Source organism: Madurella fahalii, assembly GCF_045866475.1.
Source record: "Madurella fahalii IFM 68171 DNA, scaffold_2, whole genome shotgun sequence".
Lineage (NCBI taxonomy): Eukaryota > Fungi > Ascomycota > Sordariomycetes > Sordariales > Madurella > Madurella fahalii.
In genome coordinates, this window is record NW_027263972.1 from 5,694,245 (window position 1) to 5,712,936 (window position 18,692).

The 18,692-nt window shown below is 57.0% G+C and overlaps 6 protein-coding genes across 6 annotated transcripts; 3 read left to right on the forward strand and 3 right to left on the reverse strand.

The window, feature by feature from the left end:
- Positions 1-1,052: 1,052 nt before the first annotated feature.
- Positions 1,053-2,722, reverse strand: MFIFM68171_04414 (uncharacterized protein; the record flags this gene model as incomplete). Its single annotated transcript, XM_071059834.1, has 4 exons — positions 1,053-1,681; positions 1,738-2,258; positions 2,325-2,481; positions 2,563-2,722. 4 exons carry the CDS (start codon positions 2,720-2,722, stop codon positions 1,053-1,055), a joined length of 1,467 nt encoding a protein of 488 aa, XP_070915935.1.
- Positions 2,723-8,482: 5,760 nt separating this feature from the next.
- On the forward strand, positions 8,483-11,319 carry SWA2 (auxilin-like clathrin-binding protein required for normal clathrin function; the record flags this gene model as incomplete). Its single annotated transcript, XM_071059835.1, has 2 exons — positions 8,483-11,149; positions 11,218-11,319. The coding sequence occupies 2 exons, from the start codon at positions 8,483-8,485 to the stop codon at positions 11,317-11,319; spliced, it is 2,769 nt and encodes a 922-aa protein (XP_070915936.1).
- A 318-nt stretch (positions 11,320-11,637) lies between these two features.
- Positions 11,638-12,201, reverse strand: ubc7 (ubiquitin conjugating enzyme Ubc7/UbcP3; the record flags this gene model as incomplete). Its single annotated transcript, XM_071059836.1, has 2 exons — positions 11,638-11,891; positions 11,955-12,201. 2 exons carry the CDS (start codon positions 12,199-12,201, stop codon positions 11,638-11,640), a joined length of 501 nt encoding a protein of 166 aa, XP_070915937.1.
- Positions 12,202-12,550: 349 nt separating this feature from the next.
- On the forward strand, positions 12,551-14,599 carry MFIFM68171_04417 (uncharacterized protein; the record flags this gene model as incomplete). Its single annotated transcript, XM_071059837.1, has 1 exon — positions 12,551-14,599. One exon carries the CDS (start codon positions 12,551-12,553, stop codon positions 14,597-14,599), a length of 2,049 nt encoding a protein of 682 aa, XP_070915938.1.
- A 432-nt stretch (positions 14,600-15,031) lies between these two features.
- On the reverse strand, positions 15,032-15,642 carry SMD3 (small nuclear ribonucleoprotein Sm D3; the record flags this gene model as incomplete). The annotated part of the gene is made up of 4 exons (XM_071059838.1): positions 15,032-15,140; positions 15,224-15,353; positions 15,469-15,529; positions 15,595-15,642. 4 exons carry the CDS (start codon positions 15,640-15,642, stop codon positions 15,032-15,034), a joined length of 348 nt encoding a protein of 115 aa, XP_070915939.1.
- A 1,352-nt stretch (positions 15,643-16,994) lies between these two features.
- On the forward strand, positions 16,995-18,129 carry MFIFM68171_04419 (uncharacterized protein; the record flags this gene model as incomplete). The annotated part of the gene is made up of 2 exons (XM_071059839.1): positions 16,995-17,358; positions 17,408-18,129. The coding sequence occupies 2 exons, from the start codon at positions 16,995-16,997 to the stop codon at positions 18,127-18,129; spliced, it is 1,086 nt and encodes a 361-aa protein (XP_070915940.1).
- Positions 18,130-18,692: the final 563 nt, after the last annotated feature.

Genomic DNA, 18,692 nt, shown 5'->3' on the forward strand with positions numbered 1-18,692 from the left:
CTAGTCGTCGATGAAACCTCAACAGGGACTACTCGGTTGCATTCGTGCCTTTGCTGAGTCTGTGGCCGCGTCCTAGACCTCGACCCCAGCGAGTGTGTTGGTGATGGTTGAAGCAAAGCCGATGGGAAAGAAGGAAAACAAGATATTCGAAGCCAAGCCATAACATTATCTCATTCACCGGCTGGAATCTGCATGGTGGGTGGTGTGGTCGGCCGACTGGCCGACCTGGTATGTTGTGGAATGAGTTGTGCTGGGCGACGCCATTCCAGTCCCGCCTAGTTATGCTGAGACATTGTGGCAATTCGATTGGTGAAAGAAACGGCGCAAATGAAGATGAATGAATCTATGGGCAATTGAAATGGGTCACATTGCCGGAATGATGAATTGGAAATGGTGGGCTCGAAATGGTTTGTTTGTTGTCGACTGTGAGTTGAGGAAGGGCTGGGTGCGAGAGATTGATGAACGCCAATCTCAACATGTCCGCTGTTAGGCAAACACCATGGTTGGTTTACTGTCAATCGAGCCCGGAACCGTTCCCTCGGAAATGACGCTCGAGGCCACTGGGATTTGGTTCAAGGGCTTCGTGTCCAAGGGCAACTCATAGCGTTGTTCACACAAACATGGTGGACTCAAAACTCTGCAAATAGTGGGGGGAGTTAAGACCAGGGGGCACCAGAGATAGTGGTATCTTGACAATGCAATCCCAAGTAAAACACCTGAACACCATCCCCGTGATGCGTCAAGCGGCAGCAGTCAATGCATCGCCACAAATGCAATTCTGGCAAGATCATAAAAATGCTTCCTCTCATTCAGGGCAGCAACCATCCCGCCCCCCATCTGTGGCGCCTGAATGGGCCGTCAGACCTGTCCTCCAAGTCTTGACCACCTTCCTGATCCCAAATATCAACGACGAAACCAAGACGCCCGAGGGCGTAGAAAAAACAGGCGAACTAGTAGTTTAAAATATAGCCATTGAGTTTGTCCTATATGTGCAACGAAATGCCCCCGAGGCGACTGGTTGCATAGGGCAAACCTGTGGATTCACCCACTTCTTAGTGCGATCCGTGGACGTGGCGGTGCAGGTGCTGCAGCTCGCGCCGCGCCTTCTGAAGCCCAAAGGTACTCGTCACAGTGACGGTTTCGGTTGCCATCATGACATACTCGACCGTCTCGAGAACGATAATCTTGCGAACGGTGTTGCCCTCGGTGACGTAGTCGGTGCGTACAAGCTCGTATCCCTCGGGGACGGGAGGATCCGACGGGGTAGGAGTGGGGGTAGGAGGTGACTGCGCAAGGGCGTTCACGTCGGGAGCTGTGGTCGGCTCCTCCTTGAACACACCGCCCGGAAGGTAGTTCGAACCCGAGGCAGTTTCGCCGGCTGAGTAGCCAACGCTCGGCACCGGAACAGGCTTGGACTCGGAAGGATTGTGGCCGTTGGCCGGGCCAGGACCGTAGTGGATTTCAACACCGCCGGGAAGGGACGCGCCAATTACACCCTCGATCCTTTCACTTGCGACCATGGGCGGTGTGGGCATCTTGCACTGGTTCTGCGTTTTCTCGTCCTGGATCGTGAAGAGGGGGCAATCAGAGATCTTCCCGGTATCGCTGGTGCACTGTTCAACAGCCGCTTGAAGGAACTTTTCGTCCCAGGCGCTAATAAAGTCACCGTGGTAACCGAAGCCTGCATTTCATGCAGTTAGCATAAGAAGCAGCCTCGCCAGCGTCGAGTTGACATACCCTGAGTATCTCCGTTGGAGATGACGAACTCGCCAGGAACACCAACGAATGCGTTGGTGGCCCAGATAGTCTCGTACAGAAGACCCGGCAACTTGACGTCGTAACCCTTGGGGCAGGCACCATTAATGACGAGATCCGGGTAGGCTACGTGGTCCTTGTGGTTGGGTGTGCTAATGTCCCTGCCATTCCAGCAAGAGGGGAACATGATCTCGAAGCGGACGCCATCGGCGCAGTTCGCATCCAGATACGCCTTCTCTGGCAGGTAGTGGCGATACAAAGTTCCCTCTGGAGCCTTCTTGTAGTTGAGGCAGTTGAAGCCAACCGCGCGCTGTGCAAGATCGCTCTGAGACGTCTGGCCAAGCAGCGCCCAGAGCGATTTCTCCGGGTCCTTGTCCAGGAAGCTGAGCCCAGCGATCGAGTAGTTTCGGCGGTTGGTGTCACCGGCGAGCATGCGGAAGTCGTTGGGGAAGGCCTTGATTCCCGAGGCGGGGTTCGCAGCGTCCGGGAAGAGGAAGTAGTAGCTAGCAGGCAGTCAGCGCACGGCGCTTGGAGAAGATCGGACGGCCAAACGGGGGGGAGCAACTTACGCAAGCATACCTCCCACCTGCTGGACGGCCTCGTAAGTGCCATTGGCGTGTTTGAAATAGAGGTTTGGCGTCCAGTAGGCCGACTTGTCTTCGACAACAGCACACGAGGTGCAGTCGGCATTGGCGAGGTCCTCATAAGTTGACTTCTCGCTAAAGCCTGCAACACATAGCGGCTTTAGCCAAGGCCCTGTGTCTGTAACGCAATATAGAGACGCCACCGACTCGCCGAATCACTTACCCGAAGAACCGTGGATCACATGGGCGTGGTGCGACACGGTGTTGGGGTTGACCAGAGGGTCAAGACGGGCCATGCCAACACGGCCGCGGCACTCCATGCGCCAGAAGGCGGCGGCTCCGCTCACCGAGGCGAGGATCGCCAGCTGGGTGTCGACTCTCATCTTGCCGAATCCCGGAGAGTGACTTTCGGGTTAAATGTGATGTGAAGAAGCGGTTAAAGAGCGCGAGAAGAGTCGAAACGTGTCGAAGATGACCATGAACTGCTTGCCTAGTCCCCCAGTTTCTCCGGTCTTCTGGTCCGGAGAGGTGTCGGTGCTGGCCGGATGGATGTGTCGTCGAGCGGCAGACTCCGAAACGTACGATACCGAACCGAGAAACGAAAATCCGCGATCAACACAAAAACGAGGTAAATGAGTGGATATGAGAAGTCGACGCCGTCAGCGCAAGGTAAGGAACGTGGTGCCCCGATTGGGGTCTGAAAGTGTAAAAGTGAGTGACACGGGTCAAAAGAGTCGAAAAGAATCGACGAGGCAGACGAGGCGCAAAAGGCGAAAGAAAGGAAGTCCTCTGGAAGGGGGGCGGCAGAGACGGCAGAGGCCTGAAGATAACCCAATTTTGGGACCTTGGGATTACGGGGAAACCGCCAGGGGAAGGCACCCCCCCTTTGCCTGGGGCACGCAGGATGCACTTTCCTGAAGCGGCACCCAGCCACGGAACCGAGCCCCCTGGTTGGCTGGTTGGGGCAGGAGCACTGGGATTAAGGGGACGCCTCAGGGATTGCGCGCATATGCCGCAGGGCTCGTGCCTGGCTAATCCAGGAACGTGAAATCTGACGTGCGATCCCAAATCCGCTTTACCCGGCGCCAAGGAGCCATTAGGCCTGCGAAACGATGGCTGCCCACTCCACGCCTTGTTGGTCAATGGATCTCCCTGCCGACGAAATATTACTGCGAGGGATGGCACGTTGGCTGTTGACGAAAGACCCCTATACACTGCACTTAGCGGCATAACCGCTTCCATTGCTACAAAATGGATATACCACTCCCCTGCGGTGGCTGCCAACCCATCACAGACCACCAGCGGAATGGACGGCAGCTCACCGCACATTGCTCCCTCGGACTTGTTAAATCCTGTCGCGCCCCACGATGTTCCACGCCGCCCTTGCCACAGTAAATTCGTGCCTAGCAAAACTAATCTTACTCATCTCACAGAATGTCCAGAATGGTGCCATGTCGCGACCTTCAGTCAAGTGTGTGGGTTCGCGTGATAATAGCCGAGGGGAATTCTAATGACTTCAGTGGCGCCGCAGACCGTTGGGGACGCAGCGGGGTGTGCGAATCAACGAAATGGGAGGGGCTTCAAGGCGCTCTTGGGATCTGACGAGGGCGCCAAAAAAGGCTGAAACAGTTCCACTCGTGGGTTTGCGTCGCGGTGGTTCCCGGTTCTGTTCGGCTCCAAGATCCAGGTCAACCAATCACACTGCCAGATGTTGAACCCCTTGCCCCTGTCAATTTATCTGGGGCGGGCGGCTTTCTTCGCACTGCAGGGACCACAAGGGGTTTTCCCCTTTTCTGGGGTAATTTAAATCAAAAAATGACGGTGTTGGCACACCAATCTGTTTCTGAGAAGACGACTAACAACCCAAAAGCCGGAACAGACACTGAAACGTGATCTTGCATTGTTTCGCCGGTCCTCATTTCGAGAGCCAGAGAACGGAGGCTCTGGTGGGCAGGAAACCGTCCCAATGATCTCAAGCGATCTACCGATCGACAATTCTCGTTTTGCCGGCGGGGTGGTCATTCGAGACGTGAGTTGCGGGTCTGTGCTGCGTCGCTCGTTGCCGATGTACACAGTTAGGTGATGCGGGGATAGCGCAGAATTACCCACGACAGGTTTTGCAGCGGGATTAATAAATAACGAAATAACGACGGAGATCTCACAATTGTGTCCCGCCACCAGCCCGGGTGGCAGCTGCATGGGAGGTAGCATGCGTGCTGTGCATCCATGTGATATAAGATACCGATCTTCGCTGTGGTTGTGGAACGACCAAACATCAAGATCATGCGGGCCGAAAGATGCCAAACGCAGGCACGCCTTGGCATCTGAATGACGAAGGGTGGCTGGTGCCCTTACTAGCCCTAGCCTGCGCCACGCTGAATGTGGCTTATTTGCCGTCAATACAACCGTTGGTCTGTGCCTTTGAGTTATCCCATGGTCAATTCCCCGAACTGGGTTTTGACGCCGGAAAAGAGAGTACTGGAAAAGAAACTCTAGATGTAATTAGGCTTTTGACATGCTTCCAGTTGGTGTAGTTGACTATTCTACTGCATTTTGAAATCCTCAGCGGTTTTCTGATTCGCAGGTCGTACCTACACGTGCAAACTTATGTAGGGCTGGGTTCTATAACCGAGATGATATGCCTGCGGCACAGACAAGGAAGATCCTGAGGACGGGTGTTTGCCATGATGTTGAGAGAGATAAATATCATCATCGCGGAGGTGGTCTCTAGCACACTATCATGTGACCTGTACGCAGGGTTCGAAACCCAGCGTGAGAGATGACATCATGAATTGGAGGATATCAAGACATGGGAGAACTCCTCGATAGAACTTAGCTTCTGATCTCTAAGGATCAGTCTCCTATTACAATATAGGTTGTTTAGTGTGCACTATTCTGTCATGACTTCGGTGAATCGTGTACCTACCTTCTTCGGTGTTATTAGGAATAACCCCTAACACACACATAGCCCCATTCTTCTAGCTTGGGGGCAGAGGTTGTAAAAGTCCCTGTAGCCTGTGCGTTGTAGAATGTACGGCTCTGGATATAGAATGAGGTCTATAGTGACTTGCTAAAATGGGCTTTGCAAGTTACGCTGTCGGGTAACAGCCTCTATCCCAGCATCGGTATTGTCCATTGCATCATGTATTTTGGGCGCTATCTGTAAGTATCAGTTTTGGTTCGGTGTCTCGTTTGGTACGGAACTGGTGTACTATAACCATATTGTGTGTCTCAGAGAGTTGGGAAGGTGGGCAAGTTGCTGTTTGGCCTTGTGGCATGCGGGGCTTGTGGAGCCTGGAGCTGTTGGCTGGATCCCCGAGGGGCCGGCATCTCACATCCATTCGAAGCGGGTTTCAGGGGCCTCCTCGCCGATGAGATGGCAAGAAGAGTCACCTTCTCTGTCCCGCCTCAACTTGAGAAGAGGGCGAACCACAAGCATCTTCCCAATATCACAAAGACCGAGATTTTCAGAGAATTTCAGTCCGAATATATCACAGACGCAGTGCTCAACGGGGCAGCACAGCTCTTCAGTGATCACTATGGCGTTTGGAACACGCCTCCCGGCCGCCTCGGTGGCAAGCAAGGTAGATACCTCTCCCTTTGGCGCACTCCCCCTCTCCAACCACTTGCTAACATTGGGACAAGGGGACCGTGTCAAGATGAGCGCAGCTCGGCTCCGGAAGGAGTATTTGCCAGCTGGCGCACGTTGCTCATATGTTAGCGTCCACGTTTGATGGGCTCCTTGCAGGCAATGCATTTGCCTGCCGATGGGACCACGAAGGCCGACAGGTCTGCTGGATAACTCAACTCGTTGTCCATCGTGAGTATAGGAGACGTCGTCTTGCAACTCGCCTTCTCGAGAAGATCCGAGACGTCGATGATGAGATCTTTGGAATCATGAGCTCCCATCCTGCTGCCTGCATCGCGATGTCCAAGGCTTGTGCCGGTGAGTTCGCAACTTGCGGTTCACTTTGCCGTTGCCGCTGCTAATCCGAGTCACCAGATGTCTCTTTTGAAAATATCTCAACCGACTTCATTAAGGCCCGTGCGAACGAGGTGATGGCCATGTCTCCAATTGCCTACGTCAGAGAGGCCGTACTCTGCGGCTCGATCTTCGAACCTGCTACCTGCGCTCTAGGGGCCAATGGTCTTGTTTCGGGTGTCGATACCCAGTTTTTCGTAGACCATGAGGAACCGCTTGAGGCTCTTAGATGGATTCGGGAACACTGGTTAGCATGGCCGCTCGGCGATTTGCCTGAGGGGCATGAGTTTCTGCTTGTGTTTGAATCGTCACGCAGGCGTCGCTCGCGTTCTCTCCCGCGGCAAACCCAGGTAGAGGAAAGTATGTAAGGGTACCAGACAGGTCCTGCGAGGGAAGACCTTGCAGCGTAATACGATATCATTGTTGCCGCCTACAACAGCGCCGTCCTTGATTTCCAGTCTCACAGCTCCACCCAGTCAAAGTGGCCACCTTCAACAGAATCAAGCAAATATATCCTAACACCTGGTATCAAGAACCGCCACCGCTCCTGCTTAGACACCTGTTTAGCGCGCTCTATATACTGTCTGCTGCTCCCACACTTCCCAAGCTTGTACTGCATTAAACACAGATGCATATAGATTACGCCGCATGTGAATACCTCTTCCTCGACGGGATTGTAGAATCGATTCCAGTAGAGGGTATCTGTCCAACACTTCTCGGCAGCATCAGGCTCGAATATGCGTGCGGCAGCCATCCATGTCTAGACGTGCACTAGCCGGTCGGCGGTATCCGGTACGACAAGGTTGTTGTACATGTCCAGAACCCAGAGCCGACATAATAGCGTGCCGCGTCGTCACGTCCTAGTCTGATCTCCGTCTCAACCAGAGAGAGAAGGATCCGTCGATATCCCTTTGTAGGCCCGCTGGTTTGGACAGCTTCTATCTCTTCCTTCAACTAGTGCTCGGTAAAGAGAAGATGATGATGCGACGCGTCCTGCGCGACATCTGTGCAACACTGGCGGCGTTGGTAGTCAAGCTCGCAGTAGAGGTCTGCGGTGGTGGACAGGACCAGGAATCGGCGGGGCTCAGGAAGCGCCGGCGCCTTCAGACAAAGCTTGAAACACTGCCAGGCTTCTTCGAAGCGGCCTTCTCCCTGCATGATCCGGCCGACACGGTAGATGTGATCCCACAACAGTTCCCACTATCCCTCGGCACGGACCGGTGTATATTTCCTTGCTTCGTTATGGGCTTCGGAAAAGAGGAATTTGTATGCTAAATCCTTCGCCTGGGAAACATATAAAGGGCCTAAGACGTCGGCAGAGACGGGAGGTACGCGGGAGAGGAACCGCTCAATAAAGCGGGTGGAGCCGTCAATATCGCCTCGGAGGCGCATCAGGACGCTCTGTTGATGCACTACCTCAACCTACAACTGGGGCGGGACGTGTTCATCAAGCAGCATACGGGCAGAGGTGGCCAGATTATCCTGGCTCCTGTTGGATAATGATTTGACCCTCGAGGTTGCAAGTAGACATTCGATGATGTCGGCCCGATCTAGGTGGACACCGTGGCGGGCAAGAGCTTCGAGAGCCGCGAGCACATTCAGGGGCCAAGGGCTATACCTAGTAGAGAGTCGGTGTTGATACTACTTGCAATCTGCAGACGGGATACAGCGGCGAGACAAACATGGGGTTTCCACGACGTCTATCGCAAAGCTGAAGATGGGTAAGGGTCGTCGCTGATGAAGAGAGGGGCTGCATTGTCAGCGGCAATCGGCGGCGATGGGCTGTCTCCCAACAGCTGTGCTTCCACAGCTCGAGCTTGTTGCAGGCATCACACCGCTGATACGGCCTTCCTACGAAGAGAGTACGTGAGGAGTGGATCCCTCTGGCCATGGATTGGCTCGCCGAATCCAGGGTCCACACGAGGTCAGAGAAGACTTGGTCCGAGCTTCGCTACGCCCGTTGGTGATCGGTTCGCTGTGGCACTAGTGTAACTTAAGGGCCGTTGTGGCGCAAACACCGTAACCTCCTGTGTTGAACCTTTTGACACACGACGGGCCAGCCTTCGAACGGGGTGTTTTGGGGGTTTGCACGCGCGAGTTGACGCGCTCTTTCCGCATGCGCTGTTAGGATTTCGTTTTTGCTGGCTAGCGCTACAACACAATGGACGATCTCTCCGGGCTGAACTGGTCCGCGCCCAACCCCGCGAAGCCTGCGCAACAAGGACCGAACCCCGCGAAGACGACGACTTATCCGCCATTGCGCCCGACTCCCTCGCCGTTTGCATCTGGCCGCAATACTCCACTGTCGGCTCAGGGCTCTGGAGCGGCTGGGGCCAAGGCGCCAGCTTCAAAGCCCGCGCAAGATAGCTTCGGCAACATCTTCAACTTCGGCGCTGGGAAGACCAACGCAAACCTGAGTCTGCGCGAGCGGCAGGACCAACTCGAGGCCGAGAAGCGCCGGAAGGAGGAGGAGAAGCGCAAGCAGGCGCAAGCACACTACGGAGATGGACGGTTCTTTGACTCACTCGGTCAGAACCAATCGGGCTCAGGTTCGCTTCGGGGGCCATCCCCTGCAGCACCGCTGCCCGCCATGACAGGGCCGAGTCCAGGCACACAGAACGTGAATTCAGCAGCCGAGTCGGACGACGATCTGTTCGCGGCATTCAATGCCAGTACTAAGGTTGATAACTCGAGCCACTTCCCGCCGCCCGCACCTTCGGATAGCCCTTCGCCTGCGCCGGCTCTGGACCTCAGCAACCCGCAGTCATGGAGCAAGGCTCCGGTATCTAGTGGCGGGGGATTTGGTGATGATGACGATGATCTCTTTGGGCTCAACCAGCTGAAAACGAAAGCCAGCGCGCCGCCTCCCCAAGCTACTGATGGGGACGATGATTTTCTTGGGGACCTTGGCAAACCGGTCGACCAGGTTAGGAAGCAGACAGCGCCGACATTTTCGCGGGAGCCGGAGCCGGGGAAGCCTATCGAGGACTCGTCTTCTGATTCTGACGACGAACAACCCGCTGCGTCAGACGATCCTTTTGATCGAGCCGTTGCCCAGCTAGTTGACTATGGGTTTACCCCTGAAAATGCGAGGAGAGGGCTTACGGAGAGCGGGGCGGGACTCGATGTCCAGGCAGCTGTCAATTGGCTGCTAGATGATGCCCACAGGCAGGCAAAGGAGAAGACCAAGGCTCGGGGGAGCGCGAGGGAGCAGCCTAGGCGCGGCAACGAGCGGGCCTCGAGTCGGTCTCGAAACGGAGCTCCATCTTGGATGAGGGAAGATCTTCCGGGTGATGGCACTAGGAGCAGGGACAGCCGGTCGCCGGCCCCCATGGATGGAGATTTTGCCAAGACCGCTGCCGCCGTAGGCACAAGCTTCCTCAAGACAGCCAACACTCTCTGGAAGACCGGGCAGAAGAAGGTCCAGAAAGCCGTCGCTGAGTTTCAGCAAGACGGGGATCCCAATCAACCGAAATGGATGCGGTCCACCGGACAAGACCACGCTAGCGGTGACGCTGGTAGACAAGCGGCTGATGTCACAGACGAAGCTCTGATGTTGGAGGCAGGGAGGCGGCCAGAGCGAAGAGCAGGGAAGCCAGCGCACGAGAGCCGCCTTCCTCGGGATGTCCCGTCACGCGAACGCTCACCAGCCCTACCAGCGCGCCCAGGGCAACGGAACCAGGTGCCAAGATGGCAGCAACCTTCTCAACCGTCCCTTGACCCACGCGCCCGCCTGAATAGGCAGACGGCCGAGGAAGAGAGCTCCCAAGCGTACGTTAGTCCCGCACGCAGGAAGAAGACCACTCCCCAGCCACCTCCGGAAGCGAAGCCGCCAGCTGAGCCGGAGCCCGACCTGCTATTCGGTTCAGATGCGCCTCCAAGGTCGCGGCCCACACCGCCAGTACGCTCGTCGCAGCCGTCCCCCAGCCGCCGACCAGCCGCCCGACCATCACCCGCTCCAAGACCAGCACCTGCACATCCGCCGCGCCAAATACCCAGCGTCTCTCCAGCCGCCCTCCAATCCTCTACCAAACATCGCCTCGACGGCACCGCGCACTTCAAGCGCGGCGACTACGCAGCCGCTCACGCCTCATACACATCCTCTCTAACAGCGATCCCACAAGACCACCCCTTAGCAATCCTCCTCCTTTGCAACCGCGCCTTGACAGCGCTCAAGACTGGCGAGCCACGGCAAGCAGTCGAAGACGCCGACACCGCCATCCGACTAATCGGCCCTGGCAAGGGCGAGGGCGAGCATGTCGAGCTGCACTCCGACACCATCACCACCACCACCGAAAAGCGCGACATGCGCGATCTCTATGGCAAGGCCCTTACCCGCAAGGCAGAAGCCCTTGAACAGATGGAGAAGTGGGGAGATGCCGGGGCCGTATGGCAACTCTGCGTCGAGTCCGGGCTCGGCGGCGCCACGGCCACTGCGGGTCGGCAAAGGTGCCAGAAGGCACTTGCACCCAAGCCCGCAGCACCACCTTCCCGGCCGGCATCGACACGGCCGCCTCCAGCACGGCCCAGGCCGGCCGCTACTTCAACTCTTCAGGAGAGCTCAGAGGCAGTGGAGCGGCTACGCGCCGCCAACGAGGCGGCTGAGCGGGAGGGCAACGAGAAGTTTGAGCTGGCAGATAAAGTGGATGCACGCATCGCTGCGTGGCGTGACGGGAAGAGGGAAAACCTGAGGGCGCTTCTGAGCAGCTTGGACAATGTCCTGTGGGAGGGCAGCGGGTGGAAGAAGGTGGGGTTGCATGAGCTGGTGGTGGCGAACAAGGTCAAGATTGTCTACATGAAGGCTATTGCGAAGACGCATCCTGACAAGGTGAGTTTGTTTTGTTTGTTGCTCTTGCCGTTGCAACCGGGGAAGGGCCTGCTGACGGAGGATGCCAGATTGCGCAAGACGCTACTACAGAAGTGCGCATGATTGCCGGGACCGTGTTTAGCACGTTGAACGAGGCATGGGATAAGTTCAAGGCAGAGAATAACCTCTGATGGATGATGATGACGATGACGATGACGATGACGATGACGATGGTGAAAGCAGACGGCGTGGAAAGCAAGCGAGCATCATAGATGGCTAGAGGCGGTGGACATTCATACTAGACACCGGAGGCGAGGTTGACCAACGGGGAAAAGCAACGTTCTAGATGCAAACCAAACGCCATTCATATATAACCCGCCTCCCGCTACAGACCACCATGCCATACTGCGCTATGCAACAACAGAAAGTAGAAACCCCTATTCCGCTGACACGTCATGTATACCACCCCGCACCTCTGAAAGACTACCTTCCCACCATCTGAGTAATTATCAGAGGCCTAACATCCTCCTTACCCCATCCCTCACTTTCTTCTCGTATTCATCCCGCCGGTTCCTCCACATCTTCGCCGCCTCCACGTTCGCAGGGCTCTCGTCGTTCGGCTCAGCCAGCATGCTCATGACCGAAATGAGAATCTTCTCAACTGACTGGATGGGCGACCACCGCTCCGACGCTTTCTCGTAGTGGTTCGGGTCGTCTCCTGGCGGGTGCAGGATTGAGATGCAGACAAGGCCGCTGGAGTAGACTGCTCTCGGGGTTAGATACCACGGCTTTTGATTCTTTGTTAGGGGAGAATTGGCTTAAGTACCGTTTGGATGCCACATGTCGCAGAGGAATTTCATGGTCGGCGGGGCGAGGGGATAGTCTTTGGGGAAACGCAGCTCGGCGGGGAAGACGCCGCCTTCGAAAGGGGTGCCTTCGGGCCCCTGGATCAGGGCTTCCCAGTGCAGGATGTCGTCCTCGGATACGGGCCCGGCCGTGATGCCCTCGGGAGGGTTGTTGGTGAGGGCGCGATACTCCTGGAGGAGGCGCCGTTGGGCGGTTGAGTGCGCCATGTTGATTGTGCGAATGCGATGTGTGTTGGGTATTGCGCGAAGGACAGCGACTTAGTTTTGTCGAAGTTGGAGGACCGGTAGGGAGGGCTCACGCAAAGTGTCCCGACATATGGTGGTGGGGTGGCACTGGAGTTCCGGGTTCCAGGTGTCCGCTAGCGGCCGCATGACAAGGCGCAGACCCTTGTAGCGAAGCTTTGGCCATGCAGGTTCGCCCGGGCTTGGCTCTATGGAAGCTGCCGGATCTTTCCGGCAAAAAAGATCACCGTGACAAGATGCAAGCTCCGGTGCAACTCTTACCTTGTCTCCCGCAACAGAGCGAGTGGAAGCTGGTTGTCCAAACCAGCCCACCATGCCGCCAGCATTGGGCCTCGGGACGGCGCTGACCCGGAACCGGCGCCTCCAAGAACCGATTTACAGCTCATCAATATGTCTCTTTTGTTCTTTCTCGCCTTCTAGATGCCCTCCCCGGCTCTCGTCTCCAAACCTCCTCCGACCCGGGAGAAAACCGACTACCTCTCGACGCCACCAATCAACCACCGCCTCTCCTCCTCCAAACGCCTCCTCTCCTTCGTCCTCCAACCCCCGTGAGGATCTCCGGCGCGCGCTCCTCGACCTCCAATCCCACGCCGCCGACCACGTCAACCTCCCCCGCCTGCACCTCGCCCTCCGCAACCTCTCGCAGCCTTCCGGCCACGAATCAATCCGCGTCGCCTTCCTCGGCGCGTCACCGCCGCCAACAACAACAGCAGCCGACGCCTCCTCCAAACCCAACAGCACAGCAAAGCGCCTTCTCCACCTGGCCCTCGCCGACCCGCTCAAGCCGGCACAGGCATGGGAAGCCCAGCTGGAAGCGCACGACACAGCCCGCCGCCCACTCATCGTCAGGGTCGGGGCGGCAGCAGCAGCAGCAACAGCAGCAGAAGAGCGAGACAGGCGCCGGCCGGCTGAGGGGGAGGGGGAGGGGGAGGCGGAGAAGCTGACGCCAGTCAAAGAGCACGTCGTCCCCGAGCTGCGCGTCTCGTCGCCTCTGCTGAATCGGGGCAATCTGGACGTGCTGGTCGCCGAGGTCGGCAGCGGCGCCCTCGCCGCATACCAGGCCGTCGGGGGCGCGCAAATGCAAGCGCAAGCGCAAGCGGTCGAGGACGCCGTGCTCGTCCCGACGGTGGACGTGGCTTCCACCACGGCGGGGCATGTCGCGCCGATCGGGACGCCCGTGCACATGGCGCTCTTGGTCGGGGACGGGGTCCTGGGGGCGGCGGGGATCCTGTCGCTTCCGATTCTGGAAAGAGGAGATGTGATCACCGCGGCGGTGAATTTCGGCGGGAGGCTTGACGAGGGGGATATGGCGAGCTGTCCGCTTGTGCGGGTCAATGTTGATGCGGGGCGTGAGGGGCTGGCCCTTTTCCGGGAGGACGTCAGCAACGCGATGAAGTACGAGGCGCTGTGGTCCGAGGCGAACATTGGGCGTATCAGCGAGTGGTTGAGGGGGAATGCATTGGCGAGTGGGGAGGGGGTTACGAAGGCGCCGGTTCGGAATTTGATCGGCTCGCTGCTGCGGAACGCTAGGGCCGCGATACAGGAGAGGGAAGCGAGGGATCTATCGGCTGAGTTGAGAACAAAGATCTCGGCTGGTTCTATCGCCCATCTTGACCAGGCTCTCTCGGAGTGGGCGCAGAATGCGCATGAGGAGCTGCAGCAGCAATTGGATGTCGGGTTCGCAGGCCGGGCGTGGAGGAAGCTGGGCTGGTGGAAGCTGTTTTGGCATGCCGACGACGTGGGGATGGTCACGTCCGAGATGGTGGCGCTGCGTTTCCTCCCCGAGGCGGAGAAGGGTATTATTTACCTTGCCGGGCGCATCGAAGAGGCCGGTGTGGTGGAGGGACAGAGCGGACACCCCTTATACTCCGGACCAACATTAAAACAGCCCGGGACGGGCACCCACAGGCAAGACGAAGTCGCACCTATCACGGTCGCGAAGTGGCCTACGCACATCCCATTTACAAGGAACTACCTCCAAGAAAAGACGGTCCCCGCGCTGCAGGCTCTAGCCCAAAAACTTGTTATCCAATCGGCAAGCCTGGCAGGGTTGAGCAGCGCCCTGGCGGGTCTCTCATATCTCTCAGCGCTCGGTGCATACGAGTGCGGGGCGATCGCGGCGCTTGGCATCGTTTTGAGCTTCAGACGCCTCCAGCAGAAGTGGGATGCGGCCAGGGAATACTGGGAGGGAGAGGTGCGCGAAGAGGGCCGCAAGGCCATCCGTGCATCCGAGGCTAGCATTGCCAACGTTCTAGATGAGGCAAGCAAACCTCGCGATAGCAGGAGAGCCGACCTGGAGGAGCTGAGAAAGGCCGAGGAGATCATCAAGCGGGCCGAGGACGCGCTTGCACGGATGGAGTAGGCGTCATTCTCGCTGTGTATAACATGTATTTCTACATGCAGTTGAGTTTTTTAGAGACTTGTCCGGTCTCGCGACTCCGGCCGGATTCCCGGGCTTAGGGGCGAAGGCCTCGCGTCAGCCCTTGAACGAAAAAGAGATACCATATCTAGAAGAGCAAGACATGATACGTACCCTAGCCAAGTCAGGGTTGAGATCCTTCCGTCCTTTCTTTTTGTTCCTGGGCCGCGCGTCCGGGAGCGTTCCCGTCTCACCCCCGGGGCATATCATCCTCCCCCAAAAGCCCGCTCTTGTTTCCGTGACTGCAGAATCACTTTGAACGCCGAAACCATGTCGCCCAATACGTCGGGGCCCTTCCTCCTCGTTTTTACCGTTCTGTTTTGATTGCTCCATCTAACCCATCCAATCAACCAACCATAACTTTCCACCCCTTTCTTATCTCGCGCCCCGACCACCGGCCCTTGCCCTGCTGACCGTGGCCCTTCCTCTGGCGAGACCGACACCTCTGCCGCGGACGTTGCGGCTTCGGAACATGGGCGCGTTCCTAGATGCGGATGTTAGTGGCTCCCCTCCATCCCATGTGCAACTCATGGCCGTTTGGTGAGTCGACTGATATGCAAAACGCACCTCAACATGTCCGGGACGATGAAGAACCGCACGTGGCTGCCGCGGATGTAGACCTGCTCGAGATGGCTCACGCGCCCGTCGCGCGCCGTGACCGTGATGTCTTTGAGTTGGACGTTCATGTTGTCCTCGGCTGTGTATTTGGGATTTGATGTTAGTCCTCGGGCAGTCCTATTTCGCTGGTGGGTAAGGAGGAGGGGGAGAGGGAGCGTGGGTGTGGGTGTGGGAGGGAGCGCGCGCGCACACACCTTCGATGAGCTTGCCCCGGTAGGTCTGGCCCGAGGTGATCTCCAGGGTGACGATGTGGCCCTGTGAGGTTTTACGTCAGTGGTTTGCTTGGAGAGGAGGGAGGGAAGGACGGGAGGCATGCACACCTGCGCCTCGTTGAGTAGTTTGATTGGGATGCCGATTGTGGACGTCATTTTCTCGGAACGGGGTTGGGGCCGGGGATTTGGTCACGGTCGGGTGAGGTGTCTTCGCGGCGCGGTGTGAGTTGATGATGGGAAGACGTCAGTTCGCGACGGTTTGCTTGGTGGGTTGGATTGGCGGGAGCGCGCAAGCAGCAGCGGCGGTTTTTCCGTCCGGCAGCTGCAGGTCTTGGCGTCGGCTGGTGGACCCACTTCAAGCCTGCGCCTATCGACTTATCAGCTTTTTGTTACCTTTTCTGGGCATCCTCATCCGCGCGCCACAACACCAGTTTGAGCCCGCCGGGTGTCAATTTGAAGCGAACGGCATTTGATTGCTCGGCTGGACTGTACAGCCCGGGTGTGATCGCCCTCGGCTCGGACCCGTATCCAGTCTCGACTCTCAATGCTCAAGTCCTAACTGACGCCGCGGCTAAGCCGCATCACTCGAGATTCACTGGCCGCAGAGTCACCACGATGTTCCAGACAAAATGCCACAAGCCCATCACCCGATCTCACGAGGCATTTATTGTCTTCCCTAGGATTACCCATTGGAGTCTCCCCGGAAAGCCAAGCGGCGCCGGGACATCTGGATTTGCCGGTCGCGACGGCCCGGGGCGCGCGGAGACACCGGGAATCGATGCGGAAATGTTGGTTGATTATTCAGTCCTCCCCCTCCCAAGTGGGAATTCGTCAAACTTCGCCTGAGCCGGACCCTACAAAGTCATGTGGGCTCGTGTCAGGCAGCAGTGATAGGTTTGTGGGATGCAGCCACAGATCTGCGTTGGCACCATCGGGCAGCAAGCATGCGAACGGCTGCGACACAAGGCCACTGTGATAGGCCGTGGTTAAGTTTTGGAATTTGGTCCCCTATCCCGGGGTTCTGCAGAACGGTTTTGCAAACTCTATGCATATTGCGGATTGTTCCTTGAACCAGCTGGTGGCTTTGATTGCATACGAGGCGTTGATTGGGAATCGACGGGAAGACGTCGCCGAGCCCTCCCCAATGGACTCCATTGCCACTCGACCTGAATCGCCCAGTGATACGTGAGCCCTGCTGCTTGTCTTACATCTCGTCACTCCGCAGACACTCTATATAGATCTGCATCTTTCCCGGTGCAAACTGCTGCAAGTTTCAGCACTTTCTTCATCCATGTTTGCAAATTCAGCAGACCTCCTTGACCCCAGGAACGTCGTCTTGTGAGCACGCCCGAGTCTCCTGTAGACTTTAGTCCCCAGATTTGCTGCGTCTCAAAGACCCGGAGACGAGGCTGTCGAGTGCAGTCTTTTGCAGTTACAAAAAGTTCCCTGCTCCCCAGGCTCAACCCGATATTCCACCTAGGGCCACCCCAACCCCTATCTAACACAAGATGCCTCCCAAGACCCGCGAGTACTACCTCGCCAGGAACCCTACCCGGGACTTTGCCTGGTTCTCCTTTCGGACGCTTGCAACGGCACAACACCCAAAGAGCAAAGTCGAGCCGACACCGACATACAGCGTTCCCAAGACTCGCCGTGCGAAGATGCCGTCAATAGCAGACGCATCGGGGAATGCAGTCATGTCGCCTACCGACGTCAATGCGAGAGCAGGCGCCTCTACGGCCACGTCAGCAGCGGCCAGCTCGAACACTTCCAAGTCGGAAAAGCTGGCGTCTGGATATGCCGGTCCGTGGTCAGAGTGGTACGTGAGCGAGGACCGCAATTATTTTTGGCGAGCAAGGCAAACACCTAATGGTACGTCAAACTCCAAGACTTGACCGCAACGGCCACTAACATCTCCTAGAAACCTGGGACTACCAGTACACGCCAGGATATCAACAACCCCAACCCCGTAGTGGATCGTTCGCCTCGGCCGCACAACAAGCACCTTCTACTTCCGCCCCAGGACCAGGAACAACCCCCGTAGGCGCGGGCCGGACGCGAGTCCCAGCCTCGCCCAAAAGTTCCTGGCCAACAATTATAACCACTTCCACAGGTCAACCAACCGAGCTGTCTACATCCAGTACCAGGACACTAACCACGCTCGAAAAGGAAGTTGACGACGGAAGCAAACAACAGACCAGCTCGGCACTGGTTCCCCTAGTCATAACAGCCAAATCACCTCCGGCGCGTGGCACCCGCAGCAAGAGGCCGGTCGGGCCGGTAATGCGACTTCTCCAAGAAGGACGGAGCCGCAAGGCCAAGTCAGAGGTGAACAAATCCACCGCTGTCATCCCCGCTGTTGCCGCTGGGGCAAGTAACCCCGCGCTCAAGGCCAACGGCAAAGCCAAGGGGAAGGCCAAGCTGCAAGGACAGGACGACACCGCGGTTAACGAAAACAATAACAACAATGTTGCCCTGACTAAGGCTCGCGTGGCAAACGCCAAGAGGCTGCATTCTAAGGTCAAGTCAGAGAAGGAGCTCAAGGTGGATCCGAAACGGCGGGTGAGGGGGTGGCTGAAGGGGCTTGAGGTGGATAGGACACCGATCCCGCTGGACGAGGCGGGGTTTCCTATCTACCGATGATGTTTTGACCTTTAATTTCTTCTGCCCCTTTCTTTCGTTCTTTTCTTCCTTTTCCTTTTTTCTCTTTTCTTTCACATATATTGTGTTGTACAGTACTAATGACTTGATACCTCTTCTTACACGCTGGGCCTGTTGATAGGTAGCAATATCACAGGTTGCCGAAGGGAAGACGAGGAACTTCCTGTCTTCTATTAAGCTAGCTTAGAATAAACATCTAAATCTATAGCTCTACCATCGTTTCCGCATGAACGCTACACATCCAGACCCAATTACAATTCGCCTCCGATTCATTCGAGGCAAGGGTCAACCCCTGGAACAATCGAGATCTCTTGGCAGCCGAGGTGTGGGTAACAGGGCGTTTTGAGGCGCCAATCGCAGGCCGCCTTCTGCGCTGGTCCCAGTGCCTCGGGTTCGCTGGAAACAAGACGAAATTCGGATCTCGGGAAAGCTTTTGTCGTAGTAATACACAGTGTACGCGCGGTTCGTATCCAGCGCGTCCTCAGTCGATTGCTAGTGGTTGATTGCGGTCTGACCTCCTGGAAATAGTGAGCAATTCCGTAGTA